This window comes from Lissotriton helveticus, chromosome 6 (assembly GCF_964261635.1).
Source record: "Lissotriton helveticus chromosome 6, aLisHel1.1, whole genome shotgun sequence".
In the NCBI taxonomy this organism is placed as follows: Eukaryota; Metazoa; Chordata; class Amphibia; order Caudata; family Salamandridae; genus Lissotriton; species Lissotriton helveticus.
The window spans coordinates 89,153,410-89,175,112 of NC_136067.1; the positions used below are offsets into that span (position 1 = coordinate 89,153,410).

Sequence of the window (21,703 nt, forward strand, 5' to 3'; positions counted from 1 at the left end):
TCACTGGGTTGGATGACTTCTGTGCAGCATATCTGGATGATATAGCTGTCTTTAGTTCCACCTGGGAGGATCACCTGGTCCACCTGAGGAAAGTGTTAGAGGCACTGCAGAAGGCAGGTCTCACTATCAAGGCCACTAAGTGCCAGATAGGGCAGACACAGGTTGTATACCTGGGCCACCTTGTAGGTGGAGGCCAGGTTCAACCCTTGGAGAGCAAGATACAGGCCATCAAGGACTGGGCTCCTCCAACCACCCAGACTCAGGTTCGAGCTTTCCTGGGCCTGACTGGTTACTATAGGAAATTTGTCAAGAATTATGGGTCCATTGTGACTCCACTTAATGACCCGACAAGTAAAAAGATGCCAAAGAAAGTTCAGTGGACAGCAAGCTGTCAGAAAGCATTGAATGACCTAAAGCAGGCCATGTGCACAGCACCTATCCTAAAGAGTCCAGACTACTCCAAGACCTTCATTGTCCAAACAGATGCTTCTGAGTTGGGTGTGGGAGCTGTTCTATCTCAGCTGAATTTTGATGGTAACGACCAGCCCATTGCTTTTATTAGCAGAAGGCTGACCCCCAGAGAGAAAAATTGGTCAGCTATTGAGAGGGAGGCCTTTGCTGTGGTGTGGGCCCTGAAAAAGTTGAGGTCATACTTGTTTGGCACTCACTTTAAGATTCAGACCGACCATAAGCCCCTCTTATGGCTAAATCAGATGAAGGGTGAAAACCCCAAACTACTTAGGTGGTCCATTTCCCTACAGGGGATGGATTTTACAGTGGAGCATAGACCTGGTACTGATCATGGCAATGCTGATGGGCTCTCCAGGTATTTCCACTTAGAGCAAGAAGACTCACCTGGTCAAGGTTAGCTTATTGTCCCAAAGTTTGGGGGGGGGTCATGTAGGAGAGTAGGGTCTGCAATCCTATGATCACCCAGATTTTTGCTTTTTGCTTCACTGGTTTACGACTTTCCTTGGCTGTGGGCCTGCTAATCAGACCCACAGCCTAGCTGTTCTCTCTACTCCAAATTGTACCCAGGTGCTGAATTGGCACTGGGCCCACTCCAAGTCCCTGTACCCAGGGCTGAGGTGCACCCAGAAGTCTCCCAGGGGCTGCAGCATGTATTATGCCACCCCTGGGTTGACTAACTAAACCAGACACAACTGGCTGCTTGACAGCTGGGGCAAGGTGGTGTAATCACCCTTTGCTTTAGATATAGTATTCCTATATCTAAACCTACAAGGGACACCTATATTCCTATCAGTCACTCCTATGGCAGGCCTTACCAATCCTGAAGGCAGAGTGCGTGGAATAAGGTGAAATGGTGCTCTGGTATGAGCTGAGCCCGTTTGCAGCTTGCGGAACCAAGTCCTAATAGCTGTTCCATGATAACGCATACCATATACTCTTAAGTGCATTATAATCCTCGCGGTTATATGCCAACTCTGGTATCGCTTTATCAAAACATGTCGAGTAAGGTGTCATACGAATTGGAATACTAACCCCTCGCCAATTCTGGCGACGGGGTTAGCATTCCACCCTTCTAGAGGGACACAACATGTATGTAACCTGTAACCCCGGTTAAAGTCAGACATAGCCTCAGCTCCACAAGATGGATGCTGCCACCGAGACACAAGTCTGCCCTCCTGCTGCTGGGAGTCCTCCCAGCACAGGAGGCAAGGACAAAGGGTTTCCTGCCAGGGGCGGTGCCAGCACCGTCCCAGACAGGATTTTGTGTATCCTAGGTAGGCAGGGCTTTAGAGAAAGGTGACTGCAAGTGGCACCCCGGTGCTCACTGTGCATAGGCCGGCTTGAACCAGTTCCAGGGGCACTCCAGCCCCTGATCTGGGGAAAGCCCGCCAAAGGAGAGGGGTGTAACCACCCCCTCCTAGTCCCACCCATAGGGCAGGACTTAGTCGCGTGCCAGCCCCCTTTTGCAGGATAAAGGTAGGAGCAGGCCCCCTTCCAAATTAGATCATCTTTGAATCCTGAAACTACTTTCCACGAAAGGAACTCAAGACTTCTTCCTAAGATTTCTCCCTTGTGACTAAGGAGTAGTCACCCTGCAGCAGCAGGCACCAACCAAGCATCGCGGTCTGCTGTAAGTCTCCTCACCGGATCAAGACTGCCCAGCTCGACGAGAACCGGCTTCCCTGGCACCTCTGACCTCTACCTGCATCATCAGCCCAGCTGTGATTCGTGGGTGTGACGAGACCGAGGGACCGGCCATCTTCCAAGACTGCACGACGCTTGACCAGCACGACTCCCGAGTGACCCTCGACCGAGTGCTTTGGGGTAAGAGAAGCCCCAACCCTGAGCAGCTCCAGCACCGAAGTTCAGCTCCCCTGCATCCACGAGATCTGCGTGGGGCCCTTCTGCTCTTTGCTGCTCACCGCGTTGTCCAGGTCGCTTGCCCGTTGGCTAGTGGCCCTCTGACGACGAATTTCGATGACAAACACCGCTGGTCTGGTTGCTCCAGACTGGCCCTTGCTCCCCTCCAACAGAGGAGCGCCCTGGACCCTCCTGGTCCACTCCAGACGCCATTTTAAGTCCACCGCGTGGGCTTGCATTTGCCAAGACTTGTTGCCCCAATCCTGGGTCCAGCGACGTCGACAGCAGATATCTTCGTGGGACAGCTCGCACCTCCATCCTGGTCGCCGACAACGCCTCCTGGTCCGAGAGACTGCAGAGCCCAGCAGCGCCCACTCACCTGGCTGAGGTGACTTCGCCCGGTGCCACTCTGGTGCCCACCTAAATCACTGGCTAGTGATTCAGAACTTGGTCCCCTCTGCTTACAGGTCTTCCTCTTCCCGATCCAGGCTTGGATCCCAAGAACTTCTTCACTGGTCGCCTGCCAGCAACTTCTTTCTTCAGGCTCCTGGTTCATCAACGAAGAAACCCGACGACATTTGAACCCTATGCAGTCGCAGCCCCTGGGCTAGGTAAACCGAGTACTCCGGTGCTCCAGCGTAGACCAACTCTCTAAGTGTCTAGATCCACTTTCGTTTTTGACCTACCTAGTCGGGTTCGCCCGAAAACACTAACTTTGCTTTTACTAGCCTCCATAGACTTTTTCCCGCCTTACGCGTGAGAGTTCCCACTCTGCACACGACGTCCCTAGGCCTCCTGCTTGTAATCTAAAGGTTCAGTAGTCCAGTCCTAGCGATCCTAAAGCCTATGAGAATAGTTACTTAACTGCTAGTATTTCGCATTCCACTTGTATAGTATATGGTTTTTCGTGCCCCTCGGGCATTTGTGTAAATTGTGCGACTTTAAGTAGAGTTTTGTTGTGTGCTTAGCTCCCTGTCTCATAAAGAGCCAGGGTAGTCTTGTTATAAATAAATATACTTTATTTTTCATAACAACTTGTGTGGTGTCCTTTCACTTGGTGTTCAAGGGGTATATGTGATGGTAAAACAGCTGGCTTAACACGCCCTCTAGAGTTTAGCCTAAAGACTGCACGTGTCCATGCTACTAGGATAACTGGTCTATCAGGTTGACTTACAACCAAACATCAATAAGGGTTGTTTGGACTGATACATAGTGTTCACTAGAATAGTGAGCACTGCATATCAGGCCAACTTCTCACAGGGCTCACATGTTAATATAGCAAATTTAAAATTCATCCAAAGTATAGAGGGCTTTTTTAGATTCTCTGAAAAAATAGGAAATAAACCCATCAGGGAAATTCTCTCCCTCTACAGAACTAAAGCTATTTCTACTGCATGTTATGGTGTAGCACTATGGGAGAGAGCTAATATTGCAACCCTCCAAATACAGGAGAATATGTTTTTAAAACGTTTGTTAGCAGTCCCAAGTTGTACATCTAATTGTATAGCTCATAGTGAATTGTCTGTCCCTTACATTAGCGATTTTATAAAAACAGCTGGGTTAACACTATGGCATTGGATTTGGACACGAGAAGAAGCTAGGTTTCACAAAGAATATAATACTTGACTGCTTGGCTCTAGACAATAGTAGAAAATTAGGGGCCTATTAGGATGGCGGACGGACCTGCGTCCGTCCGCCACCCCCGAGGTTGAGGGACCGTCCGCAGGGGCAGCGGCGGTCCCTCCGGTGCAATTAGGATGTGACCGCCACCCTGGCGGTCACATCCCGTATTTTTAACCTTGCGGCGGGTGCTGCGGGTGCTGCTTGAAGCAGCACCCGCCGCAAGGTTAAAAATGCATGCATTGCATTTACATGCACAAAGCAGCAGGCACCGTGCGGTGCCTGCAGCTTTGTGCATGTGAATGCTGGGGGGTACCATAGGCACCCCCCATGTGCACCCCCCACCCCCTGACACCCTGGGGGCCCGCAACGGGCCCCCAAAGACCACATGCTTTTCCACGGCGAAAAAGCTGCCGCAGAAAAGCATGTTTTCTGCCCCATCCTAATATGGCTGGCGGTGTCTGATAGACACCGCCACCATATTAGAGCTTTTCCGCCACGGTCGGAAGGTGACCGCGGCGGAAAAGCGGCGAACAGTCGTCCCGTCCGCCGATGACCCCCCAGCCATCCTAATCTGGCGGGGTGTCTTTGTTGGCACCGCAGCGGTGAATCCGCATCCTCCGGGCCGGCGGTGGCTTCCGCCGGCCCGGAGGATGCGGATTCACCGCAATCCTAATCGGCCCCTAAGTGTGGCTTGAATATATACAAACATTACTAAAAAGCTGCAAAATAATTCTAGAGCATAAGGAACCTATGTCGATCATAGAATATAGTAAGAAAGAATTGAAAACGAGATTTATTGCTGCTATGGACCTAGCAAGGGAGGGTGAGCAAATAACAAAACAAAGTGTTATTTCTTATTATGAACACCCTTTTTTATGGGCATACAACCCTACCTTGTCCTAGTAAGAAATAAGAAATGTCCAACAAAGGTTCTTTCTGCCTAGATTAAGATTTGGTACCCTACATTATTGGGTTGCATTCCCCACGAAGAGGAAAATGTATCATTTATTACCAAATTGCCCATGCAATAGTAAATCGCCGCAAACCACGCTGCATTTTTTAATATTTTGTGTTTTTTACAGGGACATTCGTAGATTTACTTTGAAACCTCTTTTTAAAACAAATACATATTATCACTATAAGCAAGCTTTTAATATTATATGTAGCTTGGAGGATGAAAAAATTATGAATGCTGCTTGTAATTTCATTCAAATGGCAATTAGGAAAAGAAAGACATATTCCCAACTGGAGGCTTTAACTTATGAGAATTATGAAAACTGACGATCCTGAACATTTTATATTTGCGAAACTTAAAGCTGAATGCACTTTAAACAACATGTGATGTTTTTGTTCTGCTTTTAATGTTAATGAATGGTATACAACCTTTACCACGCATTTTTTACCACGCAATACCATTACAACGCTGGCATTACAACTCAAACCATTACAACACATTGCGCTGGGGGGCGCTCTAGGATAGGGAATAAGATTAATTATCTATCCAACACCTTCCCTAGTGTCCACGGGGACTGGAGTTGGAATAGAAAATTATACTTACCACTATCCAGCACCTCTAAGCGCTATGCGTTGTAAAGGTATGCGTGGTAAAAACCGCGTTGTAAAGGTATGCGTGGTAAAAGTATGCGTTGTAACGTCATACATCCTAATGAATTGATGAGATTTTTGTTTTTAATATTAATGAATTGATGAGATTTTAATTGATTTTATTGAATTGCCTTCTTGGATTTATCGAAATATGGACTGTACTTGCAAATTAATAGACACTGTGTAAAATATATATATATGTTCTCATGTTTTTAGTATGCTTTTATGGTCATGTAAAATGTACCGAATAAAGCTTTTTGAATTTGAATTTGACTAAACACTCAGTTGAATAAAGTGTGTTACCCTGACGAGGAAGGAGATCCACAAGCTAATGGAACTGTATGGGAAATGGAGGAGTATTGTCAAGGAAATTCCTCTGCACGCTATGTTTTCCCTAATACTCGAACAACCAAGGGAAATGGGCCTCCTGTTATCGCTGTCACTAGAGCTTGAGCGGATATTTGTGTGAGCAGTATTGGCAGTATACCTGTGGGAAAAAGTGACTGTACTTTAGTGTTGAACATTACTGGAATAGGCAGTAGTTTTTTGTCTTCACATAACACCTATTTCATTTGCAGAAGTAAAGGTTATTATAATCTACCTATTGGTTGGTCTGGAAGCTCCTATGTGTCCTTTTTGTTTCCACCTGTGTTTTTGGCATCTGCATCCTATCATAAAGTCTATGAACTGTATAATGACATTTCTAAGAGCTGATTCAAGAGGACAATAAATCACGATGAGGTGGATCAAACTGATACTGCATTGCAGCAGTATGTTGACTTCAACTTGGGACTATTCTTTATTGAAGCGGCCTTAAACAGCAGGAAGATAAGGCGCTTGACATGTGTTATAGAGGCTGTAACTAATCAGACAGCCATGGCACTTGGAAATATCACAGAAGAACTGCAAATTGCGAGAATAGTAGCGCTCCAAAACAGGATGGTCCTCGATGTGATCCGGGCCGACCGTGGTGGAGCATGTTGCATCATTGGGAGCAGCTGTTGCGTATACATCCCTGACCACGCCGCTTCAGTTTTTGAAGCAATTTCTAAAATGCACAAGATAGCCACTGAAATCCATCAGGATTCAGGAATTTGGACTTTGACTGGATGGCTATGGAACATGTTTACTGTATGGGGCTGGAAATTACTGTTAGCTCTATATATATTTTATTAGATTCTTTTCACCTGTTGCCTATGTATCTAATGTGGCCTGATGCTCTGTTCCCTTTGTATTTCTACCTGTACCTCGTGTATACCAACTAAACAAAATGTCAAGAATGGACCAGGAAATTGATGAACTCATGAGAATAGATGTACATGATATCTTCCATGCTCCTTCTAAATCATAGAGATGTCTTCAGCCAATGCTAAAAGGGTCGTCATTGGAAATCGGAAATAATTGCTGTTAGCATGAGCTGAAGCCATCTTGTTTGTGGCATCCATTTTGTTAGCTATGTAATTCTTCAGTCTTCACTGTTGCTTGCCTTTCTATTCTGCTTGTGTCATCAACTTTAGTTAACTCCTTCTGTACTGAGCCAAAGACTTGCTAAGAAAAGGCCTGTAGCTGCTAGAATGCAGCTGGGCTAAAGATGTAACTGTCAATCACTCTTTGCTGCTGTAAGCAATTCTATTCTCCTCCCACTTTGCGGACTAAGTAATCTCCCATCTGCCCATGTTTGTCGGTAGTTATTCCTGTGCATGCTTGTACCTTCTATTTATGACTACATGCTTACTCTGCAACAAAGTATGTATAAAAGCACCGTGGTCTGTTTATTCAATGTACTACCTCAGGCAGCCCTGGAGAGTGTTGTATTGACGTAGTCCCACTCATGAGTGATTAATAAACTTGTTATTTGAAATCCAGCTTCATTGCCAATCTCTATTTTGCTAGTCTATGGACCCGTGGACAGAAAAGGGTGAACCCTGCACCGGTGTGCTTATTAAAAGGCACATTTCCACAGTTTTCACACCAGCCTGTTATTGTTGGCTAATTTGATGATGCCTGTGATGAACCTGTTAAAACGTTCAACTGCACCTTTGCCAGCTGGATGGTAGACGGAAGTGGTATTATTGCTTTTCTTGTTCCTGTCTAGATAGTACCTGAATAAGTCTGAGGTAAATTTGGGTCCATTATCGCTACTGATGCACTTAGGTAGGCCTTCACGGAAACTGACGACACTGTGGGCATCAGGTTTAGTGACAAACTTTATCTCTGGCCACTACAAAAATGATCTATGAGTACTATAGTGTACACTTGCTCGCCCTGTTCAAGAATGGGCCCCATGATGTCTGAGCCAATTCTTACTAAAAGCATGGTGGGACATGTGATAGGCTGTAGGGGAGGTCTGAAGGTGACTTGGGTTTTATCTGAATTGACACAAGACGCACAGTCCCTGACTATTCTTTTGACAGCCAAACTGATACCAGGCCACCAATACCAGTTTTTGACTCTACTCTGTCTTGCTGATGCCCAAATGCCCTTCATGGTAAATTTCCAGTAATTTCTTTCTAGAATGTTGACAGTTGCAGCTGTAGCACACCCTTATTAGTCACAATAAGTTTTTAAAAAAAGCATATATAACGTATATATATGTCTCAACAATGCATTAGAGTTCTAGGTCCATAGGCGAGTTTATTATATTCAGATCATATGTTGGTTTTCAAGGACCATCCATTAGTCATATCCGTTGAAAAAAAATGTCTTTTATTCTTCTGAGGCAAGTTTCCAGCAGTTATTGAAGCCAACACGTGTTTCGTCTGTACATATCAGTATTCAGACTTTTTCAAGGCTGGAAAATAAACATCATATATAATTCATGAGATATTGTAGCTGTGAGCTACTAAGAGCACAAATGCTGTCAGTTAAAAAATCTATCCACATTACTCATAACGGTAACAAGTTCTTAAAAAAGAGAAGAAATAAAGAGACCTCGTAAACTGAAAATAATATACAAGGTGTCATCCTACTGACACATAGTTCAATAGTAAATGCCCGCAATTGCAGACTATATTCAAATGTGCAGAGAGTTAAGAATGTATGACCTGCCCGAGTAAAAAAGAGAAGGAAAAAGAAAGACCAATGAAGCCACACCATTGAGTGAATCACACTGTGACAACGGAACAAGGACCTGTTGACCCCCATGCAACATGCATAATGCATTGCATGTGAACAAACCAGTGACTTGAAGTGCTAGTACACTCCTAAAAAAACTATGAATGAATCAACACCCACCACGAATGTTGAACATAGGCCAGGGTTCTACGGCGTAACGAATCCCATCTTATTAGTAATGTTCAAATAAATACTGAAAGTAAAATAGGACACTGTAAGTAATATGAGACAAATAGTTATTATAATCAGTGAACTTTGAAGAAAACACACAAAATTCAAAATATGCTAGAAGTCAAGTCGGCTTGTCAAGATGCAAATCTGAGCAATAATATAAAGCTGTACGGTCAAAGAACACCGCAAAATAAATACAGTTCTCAGCACCCTATATTGGCGCCTGTGTTGTGTTCCTAATACATAGAACACATCTCAACATCCTCCTGGCATACCCTCAATCAGGCTTCTCCCCACTGGTGGTATTAGTCTACCAGTGCTTGGTGATGCCCCATACTCATGTTTGCCGGTGTGTCCACCCTTATTTCTTCCCATATTAAATGCATAAAGCCAGTAAGAAACCCTAACATTCCCGCAAATGATCTATCAATAATATAGAAAAAATGAAGACATATACTCATACTTCCATGTAATCCTAACCATATTAAATGCCATGTGGTGCCACTCACCCACCTATATCTGATAAATCTTGGACTAGCTGGCAAGTCCTCCGCTATATTAGAAATAGTTAAGATAGTGTTGATAACTGATGTAAAAAGTGCACCAGTACTCAGGAAAACCTACGAAAATCAACATGGGATAGATGTCAGCCACTCTAGCGATATATGCCAAATTAGAACGAAATACTCCCCTGTCCCCGACTGACTCACGCCAGCTCAGGCTAGTTGTGCCCCACGTAGTGTTATCACAAACGTCCCTCTGGCGATGAAGTAGAGTAAGCCTTCGTAGCCGTTCTAGGCCAAACCCTGATAAGTTGTCCCCCTGTAAATATAAATAATAAGGTCGATCACCCCGTGTAGATAAAGTGGGTAAATCTCCTTATTGTAACTTTTCACTCGCCTCTCGCACCAGAGTGAATGACAGACACCGCGTCCGTATACCTCTCCGTAACCCACAGAAGACACTGGCATGTTTCTCACAGCTTGTTTGTAGCTGTAAGATGATCACATGACCGGACACGCAACGTAGCAAGAGTGGCCCTAAACCAGCGGACAACAGTACCAAAGGAGCCGCCATCTTGCAATTGTAATCGGGCCAGAACCTAGCCCATAGAAGCCTTATTAACCGTGCAAGTAGAAGAGCGGTACATTATCCTCTCACTCCATAGTGGAATTTAAAACATATACATCTAAGGGATAAAGTTCACATTAAAATAACAAAGTGACAGCATATATATATCTGCCTAAAAACAAAATTACGTTCCTTGTTGGTATAATTGTTGATACGGCAAGGGAGCAAGACAAAGCACATCATCTGCACCCCTCTCCTCCAAAAATGTCCCAAAACCACACATAGTATCGTAGAGAGATTCTTCTCTATTACAGTAAGGTTATCACCAGTCTGAGTAACAATATAAAAGAACTGAACTGTCATCTTAGAAGGGGATTGTATAACGTACACCCAAATTGTGCATGCCTTGGTGCGCGGTGGTGAATCCACAAACTACTGCCATATGAAAAAGCATTGGCCAAATCCACATAGCTCGAGTGCCGTCCCAAAGGGTCAAGACGTTCTATCAACACGACGGTAAAATCCAATGTTGTACATAAATGTAGACCAAAAGTTATGTAATATAATAACAAGGTCTATAGGTATATAGTCCAGTGGTTCCTCGAGTTAGATTGGGACCCTCAGAAGATAGAGCCCGGACATGACATATTGGTTAGTATCAAAACAAAGCACCGAAAAGAGTGACAAGACCAGTCAAATAGCAATTGTAATCCTTCTTAAACAAGTTACGTCTCTCTAAGTTCCCATCACAAAACATGTTGAATTATACATTAATATGAGTCATGGGACATTGGACACGTAAGACATTCCTTATATGATCATTTGGCCCGTAATCTATACAGTGTCATGAATAAAAAATCCAAATATATATTGTGAGACACTGGATGTGGTCCCGCATACCTGAGAAAGCGCTTCAGTTTCTGTGGGCCTACCAGGCAGCTTTGCTCAGCTGCAATGCTTTTGGCCCATGTCCCTAGATTTTGCCTGAAGAGGGTAGGCGGCAGCTCCTTTGCTTACAAGGTGGCTGTGGCCTGGAACCAACTTCCTCTTTACCTCCGCAGCATCCAGGATTCTAAGCTCTTTAGGAAAAATCTTAAGACGTTGCATCTAGGACGCTATTGAATTATTTTTCTTCTGTCTGCTTCTCCTTCCAGAAGGCATGCCCCGGGATACTCTTTGAGTAGCTGTGCGCGCTACAAATTCTCATTAATAAATAAATACATAAAAATAAAAATGTAATATAAAGCTGATGATATAGTGGATGTAAACTATCCATCCATAATCCTGAAATAAGGCTCAATATACTATTTTATACTGCTCTTATAACCTTTCTAGACACTGTGAATAACAGTTATTGCTAATATCCAAGCTAGTGGTAATTAATTAACCAACCTTGGAAGGACAGACGGCTGATTTGGCATACCCAGGATTTCAAATTGTGCCCTGCAGATCACAGGAAATGTCAGAATTCGGTGTTTAAATCAGAAATCCATATTTCTAGCATTCAGTGGTCCACTTTGTACAAACCTTTGCATTCCTTTACGTGGTTTTACAGTTTCTATATCAATTGTAGAATAACAAATGCATTTTAATCCTGAAGTTCTGATAGCCCTGGGATTACTTAGCTACATTCCGCCATATCTGGTGCCTTCTGAACCTCCTTGACTTCCCACTACTGTTTTGTTGTTTTGCTGTCCCTATTCCTTTGCTGGCCTCATACCAGTGATGTAATAGGAGCCCAGGTCTTGATCTGGAACTTGGAGGAACCGCTCGATCCGATCCAGGGACACTTTGGATTGCAAAACTGACGTCAACATCCATGGGAACACGTTGAGCGGCAAAATCAGCAAGTTGATGAGAGACAAGGTTGTAAAGACCTATGGTAAAAGTAGGATATTGTATTACATGTTTTTGTCAAAGAGATTTATAACCAGATGTTAATAAGTGACAGTGTCAAGGACAGGTAACTGTTGATTTCTGAAAAGCTGAAAACTCATGGCCACAATCATTTTTTTCTGTTTGTGTACGCCAGGTTGAAGTACCCCGCCTGCCACACTTCAAATCAGGCCCTTGATTTCAAAAATATTAGGTGAATTTTTAACATTCAGTTCTAGATCAGCTGGTGCCTACCTACCCTAAACAATGACCACATTTTAGAATATTATTTTTGTCAAAGGGAATACAAAATTCAATAATTCAATGCTACAATACATGCCATAATAATATGTGTTTCTGAGGGAATTTACATTTAGAGCAATAATGATAGATACACAATATAATTAAAGCCCCGCTGTCCTCCCCATTGAGGTTTTGTCATGGATCAGTTACCCTGTAGTTCTGACAAAATGAGAAGGAAAATCATTTACATGAACTTACTCAACTCCCAAGCCCAACCCCCCACAACACGCAGCATCTCACATGGAGCATTTAGGGTATCCATTCCTCAATTACAAACATTTATGTCTAGTCCCATTGTCCTCTAACTAACTGTGAAAAAAAAATATAAAGTTTGGATCCTGGGACAAATGCTAATTTCACTGTACATGTGTATCAGGTATTCTATCGCTGGGGACCAAATTTGAAAAAATTTAGTATTTGATCACTAAATATGTGTCAGTTTTATACTGCTAGTGTGCAAAAGGCTATTCATCCAATGCACATCTAACGCTGCCTTGTTTTTCTTCCAGTACAGCGTGATGAGTTGTTCGGCTTCCCCTAGCAGATGTTCTAATGGTGCTATTTGTCCCTGCCCCACTGCCCCACTCCTATCCTCCAGGTGTAATTAAATTATAGTCTGATTTCTAGATGTTGTTATACTCCAATCACATCAATGCGACTAAGGATTTCCTTCTAGGTTTTTATTATCTCGTACTTCCACAAGATGTGAATAAAGGTGCTCCTGTCTTTTCCAAATCTCCAGCAAATATCTGACCTTGCTGGATACATTTGTTTTAATCTACTTGTGGTCCTGTACCATCCTATTAGTAACTTATATTCAGCTTCGCAGTGCTGAATGCTCATAAAGCTTTATGTATATTACACTTTACTCTTTCCCACCCTGTGATGTAAAGTCACTTTCTGTTTTTAGTTCTCATTGACTGTGGTAGCCCCATCTTTTTTGCTGGAATGCGAACACTTAGAAGACTATATAGATTGAAGAGTAGACCATTTGTTGTATCATACAGGGACTTCTCAAAGGTGGTCAGAGGTCTATTGGATATCTCTTTAACTTGTGGGTGCATTACCTAGTGTTTCATCAGTACGTATCGCATTCTATCTAGTTCAGTCAGCTAGAAATATTTCTTGCATTCTAAGTTATGTTAAATGTATTTGTTTAGCAAACAAATACCTGAGGGAGTCTTGGAGCTGGCTACAGAGTGCAAAAAAATGTACTGAATAACCAGGTCTTGAGGGATTTCCTGAAAGTCAGAAGTTTGTTTGAGGATTTCATAGAGAGTGGAAGATTGTTCCAGGTGGTGGAAGCACCAAGCAAAAAGCTGCAGCCACGCCAAGCCGTGCATTTGAATTGAGGGATAGTCACAAATTTGGATGAGGCCAATCTTTAGGCCCTGATTGGAGTGTAGCAGGTGAAGTTGTTTTTTAGAAATGTGGGACCTTGGTCATGTAGCGCTTTAAACACGATACAGAGAGCCTTGAATGTAACTCTGTGTCTGATAAGCAGCTAGGAAAGCCTTTTCAGGTGTTTAGGCACAGATTGATACTTTGGAATATTGAGAAAAAGATTCGCAGCTGTATTCTGTAGAGTTTGAAGCTTGTTGAGACCAGACTTGTGTACGTTAAGGTAAAGAGCGTTGCAATAATCAAGTCTGGATATTGCAAGAGATGGAACAACTGATTTCTGAAGTTGAGGTAGGATAAAAGGACCAATTTTATTAGTTTAAGATTATAAAAAACTTTAGAGGAGACTGTATTGACTTGGTCTGTGCAAGAAGGTTCGTCATTCATCATGACTTCCAGATTGCGGGTTGTGTTAACTGACAAGGGAAGAGTACCCAATGTATGCGGCGCCCAGGTGGGAGTCCAAAAAGAGGGCTGGGCACCAGAAAGCAGGATTTCTGTCTTGCTAGAATTTCTTGTACATCCAGGTGCTGACTGCCAGCAAGCAATTGCAGACGCGGGTGCTTAAATCAAGCCCCTTACTACTGAAAGAAACAACGATTTGGGAATAGTCAGCGTAGAATGTAAGGGCGAAACCAAAAGACTTGATGGGCTCTGCTATCGGAGTGATACAAATAGTAGCGGCTGCTACTGAATGGGGGTGGTGAGTCGGGATGAACAGAGGGGTGAATAAAAAATAAAATAAAAGGACTTACCTGGGTGCCGCCGCCTCTCCTCCGTTGTCTTCTACGCACCACAACAGGAAGCACACAGCCTCCCAGAATCCCCTGGCCAATCATGATGCTGCCTTACAGCAGCAATGTGATTGGACTGAGTGCCGTGGTTTGACCCTCAGACGGGGACAGGGAGGCTGTGCATGTTCCCCACCAGGCTGTGTAATGCAGCCTGGTGGGGCCATGCAAAGTGAGCAGGACGGGATGGCCGGCCCCAGAGGACCAAACCATCCTGCTCACTTTAGAGTGTGCCTAACACTACTCCCCCGGGCCCCTACTCTGGCCAGCCCAACCCCACCCGTGCCACACCTAAACAAGAAGGAAAACTACATTGATAATAACATTAGTTATCATTTTAGTTTTCCTTTTTAAACTGCTTGCAGAGCAGAGGGGCGATGCTCCTCCGCCTTAGTAGAGTAGCCGCCGCTGGATATAAATATTAAAAAGCATGTGACAGAGTGAGGATCCCTGTCGGGGCCCACAAGGATGGGAGAAGGGCACGGAGACAAAGTTATCAAGATGGACCACTTGTTCGCGTGATTGTAGGAATGATCTGAGTAGGTTCCCTGCAGAGCTTGTGACACCAATCTCAGTAAAGATGGACAGCAGTTTCTTGTGGTGGACGCTGTCAAATTGCGCTGACAGATCAAGGAGGATCAGAGCAGTTTTGCCACCAGCATCCAGGGCCATTCTAATCTCTTCACTGGCCTTATTAAGGCTGTTCCCGTGCTGTGGTCTGAATGTAACCAAAAATGAATGGTATCCAGTAAGTTGTGGGATTGAATGAATTCAATAAGTTGAGAATTCATTTCTTTCTCAACAATCTTGGCCGGAAGAGGAAGGCAAAAAATCGGACGAACGTTTTTTCGATCGGATGGTTCCAATGAGAGGGAGGACAGAAGCTTTCTTCCATCCATCTGGAAAGTGACCATGCAAAATGAGTTGGAAAATATCTGTGAGGACCGGGGCCCAAGGTGTTAGCCTAGGAGGACAAGGGTCATTAGAGGAACCAGATCTGGCTGACGTGATCATTCTAGCAACAGAGTCGATGGAAGATGGCGTGAAAGTCGAATAGCTGGAAGCTACCTGAGGAAGGCTAGAAGAGGGAGAATTACCCTGCAGCAGATTATGAGTACTGGACAGGTTGTTGTAGAACGAGTTAACTCTGATAAGACAGAAGCTGACAATCGTGTTGCAAAAGGACTGGCTGGAGTTGGTGAGTTTCTTTTTTTTCCTTCGGAGTTTTATATAGCACAAACTTGACCCGAAAGTATTGGATATCAGAGCGCTTTACATGAGCACCAGTTACGTTGCAGAAGGACACATTCATTTTTGTTGGGCACAGGGAGAGTAAGTGATTTGACCAGAATCACAGGATGTTGAGCGTCAGTGCTAAGACTCGAACCTGGTTCCCCAGATCTGAGGTCGACCACCCTAGCCCGTTGGGCCACATCCTCTCCCTATCACATCCTATCTTATCAGGGTTCTTTTTAACAGTCAGAAAAAGTACCTTAGTTGAAATCATAGAAAATTCAATTTTCTTAGTAAAATATGTTGCCTTAGCTTTAAAATATTATGATTTATATAGGTACTTAAACACAACTTGCATTTGGCCTTTTCAACAGTGTTATAGATGCAGCACCAGAATGTATCTTGCCTTCTGCAGGTCTGTTTGGAAGTTCTTAGGTTCTCCGAAAACCAGTGGCTGGAGGTCTTGTTCCTTCTTGGTTTGTCTGGCTTAAGAGGAGCCAAGGATGTGGCAGCTGAGTCTAACCACTGGTAGTATTGAGCAGGGGCTTCTTCAGGATCATCAGAAAGAGTGGGGCAAGAGTTAGCTAGGAAGCTAGCAAGAGTGGGAGGATCAATTTTGTGCTATGCGCGAGTAGAGCTTTCATGTGGGGTTGGATGGGAAGGAAAATTAAGCAAGTTAGTGGGGATATGAAAAAAGGTGGCATTATGTTCGGACCAAGCTAATGGTAGAGAGTGTGAGGAATTTAAAGAGGCGTTATTAATAAAGATGCCGTCCAAAGTGGAGACGGCTGAATGAGTGGCACTGCCCACCAACAGGGAGAGGCCTAGGGTGGACATTGTGTGAAGAAGGGCTGAGATGTCTGGATCATCATGTGCTTCCAGGTGAAAATTATAATCACCAAGCACTGTGTGGTCTTCGTGAATTACGTTACTCTCGAGCACAGTACTTGAGCAAAGGATGCTTTTAAGTCATGGAGGCGATAAATCAGCGTGCCTTTAAAAGATTGGAAATTAGATACCCTGATGTTAAGGGGCTAAGAAGGTCAAATAAGAACTTGTCCCTTTTCAAACATATCCTTAATCAGCAAGCATTCTCCATTTCTCCATTTACAAAAGCTCACTCCATCCATCCCGGCTGAGAAAAGGGTAATAACGTATGAGGGGCCTGTTCAATAGTCAGACCGCTCTCGATTCCCCTTCAGCACATATCAAAAGGATGCCCTATGTGATGGGTATGACAATGCCCCCCCGCACCCCCCAAAAAAATGGCCACAATCTTTTTGCCCCCACTTGGGGACATATTGAGGCAATATTCCCCAATTTGCCCCCCACTCACAGCGCAGGAGAAAGCCCACTAGGCATTGACCTTTTTTTTTTTTGCAATGTGCCTAGCTGTGGATTTTGGGTTCTAGCGCAACCGGCACCTACAGAAACCTTGCAAAATCAGGTCTTTTTGCGATAGATAATTTTGATGTCTCCAAATAAGGCACTTTGGGCCCTTCCCTGCCGCGGGTACTTGGCCCACCCACACAAGTGAGGTACCATTTTTACTGGGAGACCTAGGGGAACAGTGGGTATTAGGACATTTGTGCCGGCGCCATGATCCTAAACAGAAATGTAAGGGAAATGTGATTTTGTTAGCTAAGTTTGAGGTTTGCAATGGATTCTGGGTAGGAAAACGTTGGGGGATCCATGCACGGCACACCTCCCTGGACTCGTCAAGGTGTCTAGTTTTCAGAAATGTCTGGGAATGGTAGGTTTCCCTAGATGCACACCGAGCCCGGGCCAAAAACGCAGGTGAATCCCTTGCAAAACCAAATGTTTTTGTGATTGTTAATTTTGAAGTCTCAACAGTTTGTTTTGGGTCATTTCCTGTTGCGGGATAAAGGCCTAACCGCACAAGTGAGGTATCATTTCTACTGTGAGACTTTGGAAAATGCTGGGTGGGTGGAAGTTTTTAGATCCCCACAGATTATAATCTTTCCATCAGAGAAATGTGAGGAAAATGTGTTTCTTTTTACAAAGGTTTGAGGTTTGCAAGGGATACTGCATAACAAAACCTTGTGAGAGTCACAAAAGTCACCCCATCCTGGCTTCCCCTGGGTGTCTAGTTTGCAAACATGTACAGGTTTACTAGGTTTCCCGATGTGACGGCTGAGCTATGGTCCAAAATCCACAGTTAGGCACATTGCGAAAAAAGGGTCAGTTTTCAGTGGGAAAATGTGATGTGTCCACATGGCATTTTGGGACGTTTCCTGTTGCGGGCACTAGGCTTACCCACACAAGTAAGGTACAATTTTTATTGGGAGTCTTTGGCGGAATGCTGGGTGGGTGGAACTTTATGGCTCCCCAAAGATTCTAGAACTTTCCATCATAGAAATGTGAGGAAAATGTGTTTTTAATGACAAAGTTTGAAGTTTGCAAGGGATTCTGGGTTACATAACCTGGTGAGAGGCACACAAGCCACCCCATCCTGGATTCCGCTGGGTGACTCGTTCTCAAAAATGTACAGGTTTGCTAGGTTTCCCTAGATGCCGCTGAGGTAGAGTCCCAAAACCACAGCTAGGGACATAGCAAAAAAAGGGTCAGTTTTCTGTGGAAAAATGTGACGTGTCCATGTTGCGTTTTGGGACATTTCCTGTCGCAGGCACTAGGCCTACCTACCCAAGTGAGACAATATTTTTATTGGGAGACTTAGGGGAATGCTGGGTGGGTGGAAGTTTGTGAATCCACGCAGACTCCAGAAATTTCCATTGCAGAAATGTGAGTAAAATGTGTTTTGTTTTACAAAGTTTGAAGTTTGCAAGGGATTCTGGGTAATGGAACCTGGTGAGAGCCACACAAATCACCTCATCCTGGATTCCCCTGGATTTCTAGTTTTCAAAAATGTATAGGTTTGCTAGGTTCCCTTAGGTGCCGGCAGAGCTAGGGTACAAAATTCACATCTAGGCACATTGCAAAAAAAGGGTCAGTTCTCACTAGAAAAATGTGATGTGTCCACGTTGCGCTTTGGGCTGTTTCTTGTCGCGAGTACTGGGTCTACCCACACATGTGAGGTACCATTGTTATCTGGAGATTTTGGGGAATGCTGGGTGGGTGGAAGTTTAAGGCTCCCCACAGATTACAGAACTTTCCATCACAGAAATATGAGGAAAATGTGTTTATTACGACAAAGTTTGAGGTTTGCAATGGATTCTGATGAGAGCCACACAAGTTATCCCATCCTGGATCCCCTGGGTGTCTAGTTTTCAAAAATGTATAGGCCTGCTAGGTTTACTTAGGTGCCGGCAGAGCTAGGGTCCAAAATCCACAACTAGGCACACTACATAAAAAGGGTCAGTTTTCACTTGAAAAAGATGTTGTGTCCACATTTCGTTTTGGGCAGTTTCCTGCTGCGGGTACTAGGCCTACCCACACAAGAGAGGTACCATTTTTATTGGGAGTCTTGGGGGAATGCTGGGGGGCTGGAAGGTTGTGGCTCCAGCAAATTTCAGAACTTCCCATCACAGAACTTTGTGATAGCCACACAAGTCACCCTATCCTGGGTTCCCCTGAGTGTCTAGTTTTCAAAAATGTATAGGTTGTAAATGTAAATGTATAGGCATTTATATAGCGCACTACTTACCCGTAGGGTCCCAAGGCGCTTCGACCGCTGCGAAACCCTTCCTGGCTTCCCTGAGAGATGGTCCCTTAATGGGTATCTCCAGGGTGAGACCAGGCATCCCCGGCGGTCTGGTGGGGCCGTTAGTGAAGATGAGGCAAGCTAATGCCCAGAGTTGCCGAGTGTGATCGCTGATCAGAGTGGGCACCGAGGCGAGAGAATTATCGAGTCCGCTGACCCTGGTCCAGAAACCTGCCGCACCGGGAATCGAACCCTGGTCCCGGGCCGTCCTCTGCTCTCAGGTCTGCCGCCTCTAACCAGTGAGCCACACTACTTCACAGGTTTGCTAGGTTTCCCTAGATGGTGCCTGAGCTAGGGTCCCAAATCCACAGCTAGGCATATTGCAAAAAAGGGTCAGTTGTCTGTAGAAAAATGTTATGTGTCCATGTTGATTTTTGGGACGTTTCATGTCGCTGGCACTATGACTACCTACACAAGTGAGGTACCATTTTGATCAGGAGACTTTGGGGAAAGCTGGGTGGGTGGAAGTTTGTGGATCCATGAAGATTACAGAACTTTTCACCGCAGAAATGTGAGGAAAATGTGTATTTTTGACAATGTTTAAGGTTTGCAAAGGATGCTGGGTAACAGAACCTATTGAGAGCCGCACAAGTCACCCATCCTGGTTTCCCCTGGGTGTCCAGTTTTAAAAAATGTATAGGTTTACTACGTTTCCCTAGGTGCCGGCTAAGCTAGAGTCCAAAATCCACAGCTAGGCACATGGCAAAAAAAGGCTCAGTTTTCACTGGAAAAATGTGATGTGTCCATATTGAGTGTTGGGTCGTTTCCCATTCGCAGGCACTAAGCCTACCCGCACAAGTGAGGTACCACTCTTATCAGGAGACTTAGCGGAACATAGAATAGTAGAACAAGTGTTACACAAATTGACTTTCTTTGCATTTCTGCCTTCCAAATGTAAGACAATGTGCAAAAAAGATGCCTTTTAAAAAAATGCCCTCTAATTCACATGCTTGTATGAGTCCCCACAATTTCAGAGATGTGCAAATAACCACTGCTTCTAAATTCTATATTTTGTTCCCATTTCAGAAATATATAGTTTTCCTTGGTACCTATTTTTTTCACTCTTTACATTTTACCAAATGAATTGCTATATACCCGGTGCACAATGAAAAACCGTAGTAAGACACAGCTCAGTTACTGGCTCTGGGTACCTCGGGTTCTTGGTGAACCTACAAGTCCTATATATCCCCGCAACCAGAAGGGTCCAGGCGAACGTAACGGTATATTGCTTTAAAAAATATGCCATTCAAATTTCAATATTTTTAATTGAAATTTTTAGTTTCTATAGAAAAACCTTGAATGATCTACAAAATTACCCCTTGCTGAATTTAGAATTTTGTCTACTTTTCAGAAATGTATAATCTCCGGGATCCACTATAGCTTTCAAACCCATTTCTAACACTAACTGGAAGGAGGTTAAAAGCAGAAAAAATAAGAAAAATAGGCTATGTAGGAAATTGTGAGGAAAAGTTTGTTTTTTTTGACAAATGTCTGCCTGTTTCTGAAAGCTGGGAAGATTGTTATTTTAGCACCACAACCCTTTGCTAATACCTTGTGCAGGGAAAAAACCAGATGCTTTCTTCTGCAGCATCCTCTTCCCATTTTTCTTTAACCTTTTCCATGCTAATGACAAGGTGAACTCGTCATGAGGCACACTGGAGTTGTGCTCATGACAAGGTCAACTCGTCATGTAGAATGGGATCTTGGATATTTCAGCACCCAGCGGGAATTGCCTTAGCAGCCAAGGTGTTAAAAAATAATAATTAGCAGTATTTTGGCCAATTTCTCGGTTCCCTCAAGGGGAATCAACAAACCTGGGTACCCTTAGAATCCTCAAGATTTTGGAAGAAAAGGACGCAAATGTGGCGTGAATACCTTATGTTGACAAAACGTTGCAGAGCCCATTCGCGAACTACACCAAATAGCCCAAAAAAGGCTTAGCACAAAGAGGTGGGGAAAAAGCCTAGCAGTGAAGGGGGTAAAAGGAGTTAAACAGTGTTGTGAGGGGGCCTAGCAGGAGGGCTGAAAAGTCTTTATAGAAGACCATTGAAAACTAGTCCGGGCCTGTGAACTTCATGTGGTGCATGGATTTGGTGGTATGAGATCTCTTCTGCACCTACGGGTTTATCTCATTTTGTTCTCCATTCTGCTGTAGTTGGGAGCTGAATCTACTTGAGAAAGGCGGATAGGTCTTCAGCTTTCTCTTATCCTGTAGTGTATATTTTTCTTATTGAGATTTTAAATAAGGTCCCACTTCCTGCTCTCATTTAGACTTCAAGGCCCCCCAGGGATCTTTAATTAGATACATGATTTCTCACTCTCAATCTTTGGGCTAGGATCTTAACTGGCTTGTTCCCCTTGTTGCTCTTTAATACCCTCAATTGGCCTCACAGAAGTAAAATTAATCTCTCTCTGGCTTTAGTAGGTTCTTGTTTATGCTTGTGAACTGCCTTCCCCAACTCTTGTGAGAGCTCATGTATGCCCGCTCAGTCCTAATGGGGAA

General features: G+C 44.1%; 1 protein-coding gene across 1 annotated transcript in view; it reads right to left on the reverse strand.

Moving 5' to 3' along the window:
* Positions 1-21,703, reverse strand: part of LOC144762194 (ATP-binding cassette sub-family C member 10-like) — a 681,473-nt gene that overhangs the window by 586,595 nt on the left and 73,175 nt on the right. Inside the window, 1 exon segment of the mRNA XM_078647347.1 lies at positions 11,636-11,792. Within this exon segment, the coding sequence (XP_078503473.1) occupies positions 11,636-11,792 (157 nt within the window).